Genomic DNA, 12,989 nt, shown 5'->3' with positions numbered 1-12,989 from the left:
GTTCATATTCAAAGTTGCTGCATTACAGCATCTACAAAGACTGTGTTTGTACTTTCATACCTGCATTTTTCTTTTAAAAACATATTCCATTTCAAAGATGAACTTTCATACTTGGCATACCTCCAGGATTAAAAACTTACTTTTCTAAGCTGGGTACTTATTTAGCACAAGAGGTTTGCTTGAAACATTATAGAACCATTTTACGATACAATTTTTCTTCTTCCTACTAAACCACAACACAATTGTTTCATCGGGAGGTATTTGTAACTCTGCCTTCAGTGACTCAAGACTGTTTTGCCATTTAATTTAACTGAACAGACATTTATCTTTTTTACAGTTTTTGTTTCCTTGGATTTTTAAGAACCGCTTGGGAGAATAACTGATATTATAGCTTCTTCTGCTAATGAGGCCATACAAGTATTACCATCAATAATCTGGGGGCCAATCGTTTAAAATAATGATAAAACCAAGTTTGTCACAAATCACAATTTAATTTGCATTCTCGTAACTTCCTGACACTTTTTAGAGATCTGTTAATCATACTGATTGCAAACAAGGGGCAGCTGAATTTCACAGTACAAAGTGACTCTCCCGAGCAGATGAAAGATTCTTTCATGCAATTCCATTTCAATTAAAATATATTCCGCTGCCCCCCCCCCAAGTTACCCAAATTACAAGCTAAAATCAGCAGTTTACTTCTCAATGAAAATTTTTACATAGCCTTATAATGGAGAGCAAAATATAACTACTTATTTATTACTGGAATAACAATTTATTACAGCATAACAATTATCAAGTGTGATTCCGGCACCACAAGAAAAAATATTTTATAAAAAGCGTGGTAACAGTAAAAAGTATCAACCTTAATACCAAAGAACCAGAATGCCCCTGTTAACCCAATAGTACAAGTCTTCCCACTCTGCTGTGGCAATATGCATCAGCCTGGAGGAATAGTACAAAGCCAAACTGATGACTGTAGTGATGCTACACTGATACAACTTAATGCAGAAATTAAGATAAGATTAGAGTTCTGTTGATTTTACCATACCAGTAAGGGAAAAAAGATAAAAACAAAAGGTGAAACAAAAAAGTCAACATACATGTGAAGTGAAAAAAAAATATTCTGAAGATAAAATTGTGAAAGGAAAAGCCGTGTTTAAAATAGCTACAAAAAACAGCTATGCAAAGGCAATGACCGTTTCAGATACATCAGCACATAAATGAATTCTACTACTGAGAAGATGAAGACAGTAAAATTGCTGAAGTGAGGCAAAAAGCTGTAAATGTTCAATAAATATCACCTATCCATATTTTATAATGCAAATAACTATGTACTACATGAGTATAATGAAATACTTCCAATATACTTATGACTAAAACAGATAATATCAATATAATAATTTTTAGTATTTCATAAGGAAAAACATAACCACAAGCTCTAGGAAAAATGCCCAAGAGAACTGCCTTAGGATATCAGCAGGACTCCAATGTGTATTTCCAATGCACGTGGGAATACCTAGGAAATTTCTCCAAAGTAAGTGTCCCAGTATAAAAAAAGTAACAACTAAAACTTGCAGGAGAGTTAGAACACTTCTAATCATGGATTAAATATAAAAGGACGTTAATTAATGAAGTATTAATTCACTTCATACCAAGAAGTATAATTAAAGGGACAACAGCAGCATCATGGTTTTATAGAAAGCTATCCTATTAAACATACCTGGAGTTTGTCCTTTGTGCAACTGCAGTAACACTACCTATTTAGGCTTTTGTAAGGCACTTCACCTAAAACACAGCATTCTAGTCAAAATAAAAGTAACACCGTCAAAAATGTATTATGGGACTTAAAAATGAGTTAAGAGTTAAGAGAAAGTCTTCATATTTAGCAATCACATCAGTACTAGATCTCAAGTTGTTTTACATTGTTCTCAGTGAAGTGTAAAGCACAGTACTGCCAGTGCTGGTGGAATGGCAAATAATTGGTGGGAACGGTGTGATCTGGATCAGTTGGTTCACTGCACTCATTTCATGAGAACACATTCTCATGCACATATTAAAAATGGAATGACTGTTTGCAGAAAGCATGTATGTAAATCCCAGTTGAAAAAAATGATTTATTCTCAAACTTAAAAAGCTTAATCTTTTTAGTCCTTTAAATAAAAAACGGAGTTAAATTGCAGCATAAACTGCATAGAAGAGGTCATACGGAAAAGCCTTTCATTTGGAGGATAAAGAAATAAGGACACCGATGTTTAGAAATTAAACCTTGAAAAAAACATACCAGATTGCATATTTGAACTTACCTAACACTAAAGGTAATAAAATCTGACATAAATACAGAACATACCCTTATCTCTTGAAGCTTTCAGATCAAAACTATGTATCTCTGTATTTTAGGTGCAAATGATGAGCCAGAGGTGCAATATATAGGAACTGCAGTACCTAAGTGGTCAAGCTATATAAGCTAACAGAAACTTCTTTCTCATATGGATCTTACAACTCAGAAAGACAATGTTATTTGTCATCACAGCAAGGCAATGTTTTGGAGAAACAGGCAAATTTTTTTTCTCCCTCTGTAAATGTTTCTTCCTTCAGCTTTACTTACCCAATAGTTAACACATCCTCAATACAAACAGGCAGGAGAACAAACAGACCAACCCTTCCTCCATGTATTTTTACTAATTTAAGACGACTATTATGCAGTAATTCTTCCTATAGAAGCCAAACCATTCAGTTCTAAATCATGACTGATCAGATGCAGTCAGTCTTGTGTGACAAGTGTATCATTTGAAATATGTTAAGATTTTGGCTTGTTTGTTGCCATGGCAAAATACAAAACTTATCACCTTTTAGGGAAAACACAAAGTTAATTTACCTCCTTCAAAAAACAGCCTCCCTGCTAACTACCAAGAGCACTATTCCCTCAGAACAGCCTTTGTGCCATTAGTAGGTCTTACGCGTTTTTTTTAAAGCAAAGCAATGTAGTTCTAGGTGTCACAGATATTAGAGTGTATTTACTTGCAGCTCAAGTATTTTATTTTGCTTTGGTGCGTTTTCTTCAAGCTCCCCAGTCTCCTCTTCCTTCTTGTCAGCAGAGCAACTTCGACTCTATGGCTGTAACTTAAGTATATGAAATTCAATTTGCATTACACTAAAAAAAGTCCTGTTCAATGATAAATATCAAACTTGCAGAGAGCACAGGATACTTGATATGTGATATTATATAAACATATTGAATTTCCCACTGTTTACGGTAGGATTAATAAGAAGCAACAGAATTCACCATGGCTGGATTAATCCAGGCTCTTCTCTACTCAAGAAAAACATCTGAACAACCTGCTGTATCCTACTCCATGTCAAACCACACCCAGTATCTGGAAATCATACCCTATGTCCCAAGACATCTTTAATTCCATTTTAAGTGTTTACTGCTATGTAAAATCTACTGTTAAGCTAAAAATTTAATACTACATTTTTTTTCAGATAGGTTGTTAATATGACAAGCAGTGAGGCAAATGATCTTTCAAATGCAATTTAATCAGAGGGCATCTCATACATAGCAGATTTAAAGTTACTGTTCAATTACTCACAAATGTGTCAAATATGTCCCTTAGAGGTCCTAAGGGGATAAATATTCATAAATATCCAGTGCAGGTAATTTTCTTGGGGGGGGAAGGGGGAAGTGTTACCATCTCCCTAAGAGAATAAAAATGTTGCAAGAACTGATTTTTAAAAAATCTTATATAATAAAGGTCTTGTGGCAGATTGCCTTTTTAATACCCATTTGTTAAAGTAAGCCAAAAACTTAAGTGCTAGACTAGAAACACATAATTAATTTTTACAAAGTTTTAATTACTAAGAAAATTGCACTATGCATTTTATTCAGACTAAAAAAAACAATACTAGACAAGCCTGCCTCCAAGAGAATAAGGCAAACAGCAAGAAGCAAGCCACAGCTTTTTCTAACACCAACAAAGAAAAAAACCTCTTTGTGAGCTGGAGCTCTACCCTTTCCAGTTTGCCCAGACTTGCCCCTTCCTTTGCTGTATGTTCTACAATGTTATTGACACACGGCAAGATTATTTCTTTTCCTGACACACTAAGACAAGACAAAGCCCTCTTTCATCAAGTATTCAACCATGCTCCAAACACCAAGCTACAGGAAAACCAGCAAAGCTAGGCACTATGCAGCTTTCTATAGCTAGGTTACAAACCACTCCTTGGAGTAGGAATCACACAGTATCTGTAAACCGAATCTTTACTGAGTATCAACACCAAGAGTCTCCACAGAAACCAGCAACACAAAGATTTGTTATTGCATCAAATCCACTGGATTTGATACTTTTACTAAATTTGTACCCAACTGGTATTAGAAACAGTGACAAAATGAGAAGAAACTCAGCATAACACATTAACAGCAAGTTTTTGCTTTCCAGAAAATTCACGGTAGTTACACAGTATTGATGATCAGCGTTTCAGCTCTAGATTCCTACATGGTTTTAAGTTACAAACGCAAACCCCATTTCCAAATAAACTCAAGCATTTTTTGGCAACAGATCAAACGTTAAGAGTACTAGTGCTTCCATTCAGTTTGATACAGCACACCGAATGAAAACCCCACACAACTCTACGCAGACTATTCAGCTCTACTCAAGACACACATCCAGCAAGCTTTACTGAAACTAAGCATTTCGTGGCAACCTGAAATAAGGATGAATGTTCAGAGTTAAACCTTTCTGTGAAGCCATCTGTGATGATTAGCAATAGCTAGAGTAAGCTTTGAGAGCAATGTAAAAGGCCTGGGAAAAAAAAACCAAACAGAAGTCAAAAGAAGTTTGAGCAAGTCTTTATTGTTCTACTTCAATAACTAAGAAATAACAAGACAAACTAATTCCCCCAACTCTTTTTTTTGTCAAGATGCTGGGGCATGATGGAATCCAGCCCTCCAATAAATGCATGCTTTGAAAAAGGAAAAATAAGGGTTATTTTTGTGATTTGTGCCTTACAGCCAAACTTGAATGACCCTGAGAAGTCTGTGCAGACAAATCACTGGAATGATTTACGTGCAGCTTGTTAGATCTGTTTCCCACCCCCCTTCGTGTTATTGCTCTGCAAATCGAGGAATGTTTTAGCAAGTGTTAATCTTGACTAAAATCCACCATAAAGAGTGCTACAATATTGCTTTTTATTACAAATAGCAAAAACTTCTTTGAAAATATGTGTAAACCAATCAACTGACTGTACAGTGCATTTACAGTACACAACCCAGAAAGTAACATGCAGTCTAAAGAACTGCTTTATACATTAGCCCTTGGCCACAAAGAACTTGGCAGTACCACTACACCTTTAACGACTATAGGGTGAAAAACTAAAGCTAAAAAAACCACCAAAATCTGTTACACCCAAGTTTACGACAAGACTGGGATACAGACACGATTGTACAAGGAGTAGTAATTTTTAACTAGAAACTGTCATCATGTTGTAATTCTTGGAAGGGCTGGCCCTGCCAGTTCGCCACTGCTCCGTGCAGCTGGTCCTGCCCTCCAGCGGTTTGCTCGCCTTCCCCCCGGGCTGGGCACCTTCGTAGAGGACGCAGATGGACCCGTCTTCGCCTATGCGGTAGGACACTTCGAAGGGGTCGACCCAAAGAGTTAATTCGCTAGGCAAGAGCTGGAAGAGTCTCTCGTGGCTCAGTCCGATCATCCCCGCCGCCTTTCCTATCAAGGGGTCCATCTTATGGTTGATCCGTATGCACCGGTACCCGGAGCCCTTGGAGGGCACCAGGGGGAACCAGTGGTGCTTGTAGTGCTCTGCGGGAGGGAACAAAGAGGCGCTTTACCGCGGCCCCGGTCAGCCCGCGGAGGCTGCGCTCCGCCGGACCCCCGCGGGGCAGAGGCGGCGGCAGCGGCGACCGGCCGGGCGGCGGAGCGGCCCCCCCCGCCCCCGCTCACCGCGCAGCGCCTCCTGCAGGCACTCCCGGAAGCACCGCAGCTGCTCCTCGCCGATACCGCCGGCGGCCCGCAGGAGGCGGGTGACGAACGCCGCCGCCGTGGAGATCTCGGTCCTCATGGCCGCCCCGGCTGGCGCGCACCTCCCCGCCGCCGCCCCGGCCCGCTGCCAGCGCCGCCGCGCCCGCCCCGGCCCGGCCCCCGCGGCCCTGGCCAATGGCGGCGCCTCGCCCAGCCCCGGCTGGCGGGCGGGCCCGGGCCCCATTGGCGGCGGCGGCGGCGCGGGGCGGGGCGGCCACGCCGACCGCGTGAGGCCATTGGGCGGCCGCACGGGCCCGGACGTGTTTGTTTTGTTGGCGGAGGGGCGGGCCCCGCAGGCCGGGGGGCGGGCCACGCCCCCAGCACGCCCCTCTCCGGCCGCCACGCGCGACCGTGGGTAGCGCTGCTGCCACCGGCGAGAGGCAGCGGGGGGCCCCTCCCGCGCTCCGCCCCCCCCGCTCCCCCCCCCCGCGCCCGACACAACGCGGGTAAGTGCGCTGCCGCGTTACCTCGCTACGCTACCCCGAGCCCGCCCCCGCTGGCGGCAGCTCCTCCTCGTCCCGGCCCTGACGGCCGCCAGGCGCCCCCTCCCCGCAGCAGCGCGACGGTTACCGGCTGCCCTTCGCACTCGCAGGACCCCACACAAACAGAAGCCAAACGCACCTCACGGCCCTTCAGGCAGCGCCCCGGGGCGGCGCGCCCGGCACGGCACAAGGGCAGCGGCTGGATCCGCGTCCCCTCCGCCCTCCGCTGAGCACCACTGCGGCCCGCAGCGAGAGGGATGCGAGAAGCCGCAGGTTGCTTCCAGGAAGAGAGGCGGTCCGGAAGGCACCGGCTCCCTTTCGAAAGCCTGTTCGCCTGCAAGCGTTGGGAATTTGGCACATTGGAAAATACGTGCAAGAGTTAAGCAAACAGTTCTGCTCAGCGCGCAGACCACACTGTTGCATTTGGTGTCCAGTGTCTTACGGTGAGAGGCCACACCTTTGGCCCGTATTTGGAGTACTGTATTGCATCTTTTAAGCACAATACCAGCCAGGGAAGATTTTGTTGTTGTTTAAAACAAACACAAGCCTAAGGCTTACTGAGCACAAAAAGAGCTGTACAGATTGCACCAAGTACCAAGTTCCTCCACTGGCCCTGCAGGTCTCATCACAGGCCTCACCAGGAGGAACACAAACGGCTGGACTCTGAGCAGCGTTTTTGCGGGACATAAAGGTTTCAGCTGTGGAAACATCTGGTTGAACAGTTTGTGTTGGCACAAACTTTGTGTTACTCTGAAGAATAAAGCACATAGCTTGTTTGAGACAAGGAACTTTGCTGGTGAGTCATCACTGCTGAGCCTCTGCATTTGAGGAGTAACTACAGTTCATCTCTCTACGATAAATTTTGTCATGACAACAGTTGTCCCTGCAAGGCAGTTTGCCCAAGAGCTCCAAACCAGCAAGTCCATCGCTGACCCGACAGCCTTGCTTCCTCCACACAACTGCCAAGCACCAGCCAAGTTTCACAACAGTTTCAGGGACATGGATGCCAACTCAGCTGTGACCTTCCCACCTTCAGCGAAGCGACAATATTCTTCAGCTAGTTTAAAGCTTTTAAAAAGTGGCTGTGTGAGGTACAGCCAAGATTCCCCGAGTTTACAAAAAGCTTTTTCTCTAGTTCAGAGACCAAACATAAACTTTTCCCCTACCTTGAAGTTCTGATCACAAGCAATTCCTCCAGCAACTTTTTTCAAGAACAGTGACTAAGGACAGGACCAGGACTGCCTGTAGTCATAACTGACCATACTTCACAAAAAGCAGTCTTTTTTCAAAAGTTTATGCAGTGCCCCAACCATTTTTTTTCCCCTCCTCCTTGCCTTGTTTAAACACATCCTTTCCCTTCACTGGCTTTGTGTCTTAAACCCATGGGGGGCAGGAAGCATGTTGATTTCTTCACACTGCTAGCTAGGTTCCAAGACTCAATATTCTCTTTTGTTAAACTAGAGCTGATCGCTCCTTTATTTTTCTCCAAGGCCTGCCATGCGCCACAGGACCCTTCTTCAGAGGGATGTCACCTTTGAGGAAACTTTAGTAGTATCTTGTTTTCCCAAGTCCACATCTTAATCCTTCTCCCCTGTTTTACCTGTCAGCTTTAAGGACCTGACATCACCTCCAGTTCATCAGCTGCAAAAGCCATACCCAGGGATTTAAGACAAGAAAAAAAGACTACTGGTATACAGACCTTTAAAAATTAGATCCAGTTTTACCACTATTTAGTGATTACCAGATAATAGTCATTCGTCAAGTGTGAAGAAAATACTCAGTGAGGCTACTGTTGCAGTTGTTACTTGCAACCAGTTTAACACAGGTTGAGAATTTACAGGAACTTTCCCTACACCTCTGTCCCTTTGATCTAAGGGTCAGAAATAATCAAGGCTGTAATTATAGGGGTACAGGAGAACAGCTCATCACAGAGCCAAACCTCATCCCACACAGGAAGAGTTCCCAGGGGAATGCCCAGTTACTTGCAATAGCCAAAGAGTTTGTTCATTAAACTATTTGCAAATTAAAGTTCACTCCCAGCAGTTTATTTTTGCTAGGTTCTGCCATCTAATATGTTGAAACAGTCAAATAAAAATGTCATTACGTTTACAGTTAGAACTTCTTCAAACTCATTCTGTTCATAGAAAAATCTATTTCAAGAACACAAGTTCCTATCCAGTTCGGACAAAATTATTTGTAGCAGTATGACAACATCAGAACTCGCGCAGTGCTTCCTTACTTGACGTTACTCAAGATGATTAAGATATCTTGCCCTCCTTTTCCCCTAATAGCAAACGACAGGACCAAGACAAAAGTGTCAAGAACCTCAAATGACAAAACTATAGGCATTTGTCCAAGACTCAGGTGTTATCACCTAGTTTGACACTCCCACTTCACAGCTTAGCAAAAGTATAATTCTGTATGCCATTCTGTAGCCTGACCGAAGAGATTTTTATCAAACAAGGAAAAAATACCTTATTTCACCTCTTCAAGAAGACAGTGGATTTCTGTGCTTCCTCTTCCTCCCACTCACAGCTGTTAGCACTACACTACCTCCTCTCATTCTAATCAAGTCTCAGGTCCGGATCAAGATGCCATTTTATGAGAAAAAATTTCCACTGAAGTCCAGTTTGCATTTCAGTACCTCAAACTTTAGAAATTAAGCTTTAAAAGGTAATCCAGTCATCCAGTTACTTCAGTCTTGTTTTATTCAGTGTTTTGAGAATCAGAACATGAAACTCAACTCTTCAGCTGTGGGGACTTGACTAGTAAAACTATCCAGGTACACATGGACTGCGTGACCCTACATTTGAGCAGACACAATCAGCACTTGCTAGTTATGTGACAGCAATTAAAAAAAAAAACAACAGTAACCCTGCATTATTTGTTATTGGTCTAGACACTTGATCTATTCCCGCACAACAAATTTTATCATTGCTTTAAGAAAAGCTCTAGGTTCATTCAGCACATTCCGTCAGGTACCCATCCCAAACACTTCCCCACCTTATTCACACCCCTTCCCTTTCATTTGTGAAATACACGCTTCCCCTACCATATCTACACTGCACGACTTCAAAGCTTCTAACACGCCGACAGCACTATCACACACGCAGTAAGCTACTCATTTTCAAGTTCGTTAAAATGATAGACAGAGAAACAACAGTTGCATTGAAGTTATTAAATTCTTACTAGTATTTAGAATAAACATGACATTATTGTCAACAGTACTACTAAGAACTGCATAAATCCAGACATGTTACAAAACATAATGCTTAATTATGCTAAAGAACTTCCCCCTTCCAGGTTGCATGTGCCCATAATACATGCAAATTCACAATTATATACAGTCAGATTTTATCGTAAGCCACCCAGACAAGGGTCTGCTAAAGCCAGGGCAGATATTAAGAGATACTGTTTTAACTCACTTGTGAGAAACTTAAGTAAAGATCAGAGCAGAAAAGCTTTATAAGCAAGCAAATTAAAGGTAGTTAGAAATATTCCACGAGCAAAAAGTTTTTATAACACTGCTAGCACTGATTAATGCTCACTAGACTGATGTCTGGTACATGGATCCACTAGTCCCAAGTGAAATATTAAATTGAAATAAGAAGGTCTGGCTATACAAATAAAAGGATGCCACAACTATCAAGTAATGTTGAAATCACATTTTGATTTCATACATTCTCCTTGGTGAGTTTCGTATTTAAGGCTCACAGTAAGCAAGCCACAGAAAATAAAAAAGAATCAACAGATATGTTAACTATGCAACTGTCATGGCCCTGCCAGAAAACAGTTCCAGAGGCAGAGGCATTTAAAACAAACTCCGATAAGAGTTCATCAAGAAACTAGTTATCTGCCAATTATTAAGCTAAATGTTTCTATTTAGAGAGTACTGGGGGTTCCAGTAACAGAGCACTGGAGATGGCAATTAGAACAATTTGAACACACCACCAGCAGAATTTCACAGTAGCCATTGAAATACATTATTTATCATTAGAAACAAATTTTAAGTACTCAAACACAGAGGAAAAAAACATAAGCTTCCAGTTTTGGTTTGTTGGGATTTATTTTTTTTTTCTCCATTTCCTGGAACATTTCTACAGCTCTGAGAGTTGATAAGCCTCACCACACACACAGCAGCAGGTAAGTTACCACTACTGTTAATAATTGCTAGGATTAACAGCCTTGCTAAGCACCAGAAACTAAAGTAGTTGAAGCCTTAGGCCACGAGAGCGGATCTAGAGTAAACTTTTTGATAAAACTAATGTTGTAAATACAAAACTAGCTGAAACCAGCAGACGCAAACAAAATGAAGAACAGGACCAAAGAAACAATTCCAAGGGAATGAGGTAACTTCAGAAGAAGCCAGCCCAGTGACCAAGAAAACCAACAGAAAATCAAGAGACCACTAACCCAAATTAAGTGACTGGATTTGGGGATGGGTGGTATGTTTTGGGAAATCTGTCTGTTCGGGTATAACTGGGGTGCACAATCTGCTGTAGAGGTCCCTCTTTGGATGCACCCAGCTCCAGCTGCTCTGCATGTTGGCTAAATAAACCACTTATTTACTCAGCAGACTGCCAACTTACCTTCTTCGAGCAGGATCCTAGGGCCAAGCCCTGTTGAGGTGACATCCGTGTAATTCCTAACATGGACTAGTGGGCAGCTGCATAATTCCTGTAACAGCTACCACATATATAACCTGCTTTCACAAAGAATTTTTTACCTTATCAACTCAGACTTACTTTGTTGTTAGCCTGTTCATCTGCAAGTCATTTCTCTTTAGCCCAAACACCTGGAGTAGAGGAAAATAGAGTCCATACCTTGGTTTGTCTTGTTAAAAATAAAGTGTACGCAAGCATTGTATCATTCCATTTTTCCACAACTTCACCTAGGGGAAAAGGACACAATAAAACCAAAGCTATATCACTTATACAGTATATTGTTTTTTTAAAGTAAAAGTAGCAATACTAAAAAAAATAAATAGTAATAACAATGATAGCACAAGATTAATAATTTATAAAAAAAACCCCAGCACTAGGACCAAGTCGAAATCAAGCTCTTTTTTGATTACTTAAAATTAAGCTCTCTTTACATGCATCTACAAACATAGATAGCTAAAACAGAGCACTAGAACCTACAAGAAGAGATTTTAAACAGAAAAAGCAATTCTGGCTTTACTTTCAGGAGCATCTTTTCTCACAGCATGTTTTTTCACAGAAGCATCTCTCTCTAAACAGAGTCAAACCCATTCTTAAAAACAAGAACTACTTTTTCTTTATTACTAGACTACAAAGACAAGCATTATGTTACCACTCCTACTACAGGAAGAAAAAAAAGAGTATTTCCAAACACAAATAAGAGCACCTTCAACTACTTAAGCATCAAATCCCACCATACTTTCCCCAGTCTTGTACGCTAATAAATAAAACAAAACTTCTTACAGAAACAAAAAGAAAAACTCAAGCCAGTACCTCAGAACTAAAGCGACACAACAACAAAATAACAATAATGAAGTATCCACCTGAGACTGCCTCTTTTATGTGCACCTACGCTGATGAGACACAGCTGTCCTGCTGGCTTAAGTTCAGAGGCATCATCACCTGCTGTCACTTCAGCAGAGAAGCTAAGGTGAGATGGCACAGCTGAGAGCATTGACCCTTAGGGTTTCTTTTGGCCTTACTGGCTGATCACAGGCAACTGCTGCTTATGCCAGAGCAGTGCATAGATAAAGCAAATTACAGTCTAATGGTAATTTAAGTTAGAGGGAAACACAGAAATGAACAAGAGAAATCAGAGATCTGACAGAATCAGAAATATGCCATACTTAACAGCATAGTGTTTTTTCCCTTAAAGACCACCAAGCAATTTGTAAATTGCTTTAAAGCACTGAAAATGGTTACTAAACCCGTTTTAAAAATGTACTGCAAGAGTACTGTATAGTCTACACTTAAAAACTGTGACCTCACACCTGTTATACACAGAGCCTACATCAGATGGAAAGTGTATTTTTCCAATCACTTCATACAGAAAAACAGACTAAGATATGATTACAAAAGCAAGTTAATGCCAGTAATTTAACAGTGGGGTTTTAGTACTGAATTTTTGTAAATACTGTACTTCCCTGACACTGTTATCTCTTACTGGCCACACTTCACTGGAGAAAAAAACAACCATGAAGACAACCCATTCATAGTTCTACTTTCTTTGCTAAAGCAACTAAATATTTAACCAGTAAACAACATGGTTGCCAATGATTGAGCAAAGCAAGTGAAAAATTACTCTGATTACTGTCTTTGCAGCTACACTAATGAGGGCAAGTATTACAGGGCAAAGTGGTTGGTTTGTGGTGGTTGTTTTTTTTTTTTTTGTAATGGGCTGGTCTATAGACTCAAGTATTAGACCAACTAATACAATTAATAAAAAAAAAAAAAAAAAAAAAAGGACAAACTTTGAGGACATAGGACATAACACCCCT

At 41.2% G+C, this 12,989-nt stretch overlaps 2 protein-coding genes across 2 annotated transcripts in view; both read right to left on the bottom strand.

The window, feature by feature from the left end:
* The window catches only part of IPPK (inositol-pentakisphosphate 2-kinase), a 61,498-nt gene that overhangs the window by 47,806 nt on the left and 703 nt on the right, over positions 1–12,989 (bottom strand). The window contains exon 2 of the mRNA XM_040593522.1: positions 11,257–11,402. The gene's annotated coding sequence lies outside the window, so the exon portion shown is untranslated. The remainder of the gene's footprint in view (positions 1–11,256; positions 11,403–12,989) is intronic.
* Positions 4,831–6,135, bottom strand: LOC121087968 (protein BTG1-like). The gene is made up of 2 exons (XM_040593531.1): positions 5,952–6,135; positions 4,831–5,810 (listed from the first exon to the last, which is right to left on the bottom strand). The coding sequence occupies exons 1-2, from the start codon at positions 6,067–6,069 to the stop codon at positions 5,458–5,460; spliced, it is 471 nt and encodes a 156-aa protein (XP_040449465.1). The 5' UTR covers positions 6,070–6,135; the 3' UTR covers positions 4,831–5,457.

The sequence above is a fragment of the Falco naumanni genome, chromosome 4 (genome assembly GCF_017639655.2).
Source record: "Falco naumanni isolate bFalNau1 chromosome 4, bFalNau1.pat, whole genome shotgun sequence".
NCBI lineage: Eukaryota > Metazoa > Chordata > Aves > Falconiformes > Falconidae > Falco > Falco naumanni.
This window is presented reverse-complemented; position numbering and strand designations above follow the sequence as displayed.

Bases quoted from the DNA above. Each gene is read 5' to 3' on its own strand.
- LOC121087968 (XM_040593531.1), bottom strand. From the start codon at position 6,069: ATGAGGACCGAGATCTCCACGGCGGCGGCGTTCGTCACCCGCCTCCTG. The intron at 5,811-5,951 runs GTGAGCGGGGGC...TCCCTCCCGCAG, and splicing joins CCTGCAGGAGGCGCTGCGCG to AGCACTACAAGCACCACTGG.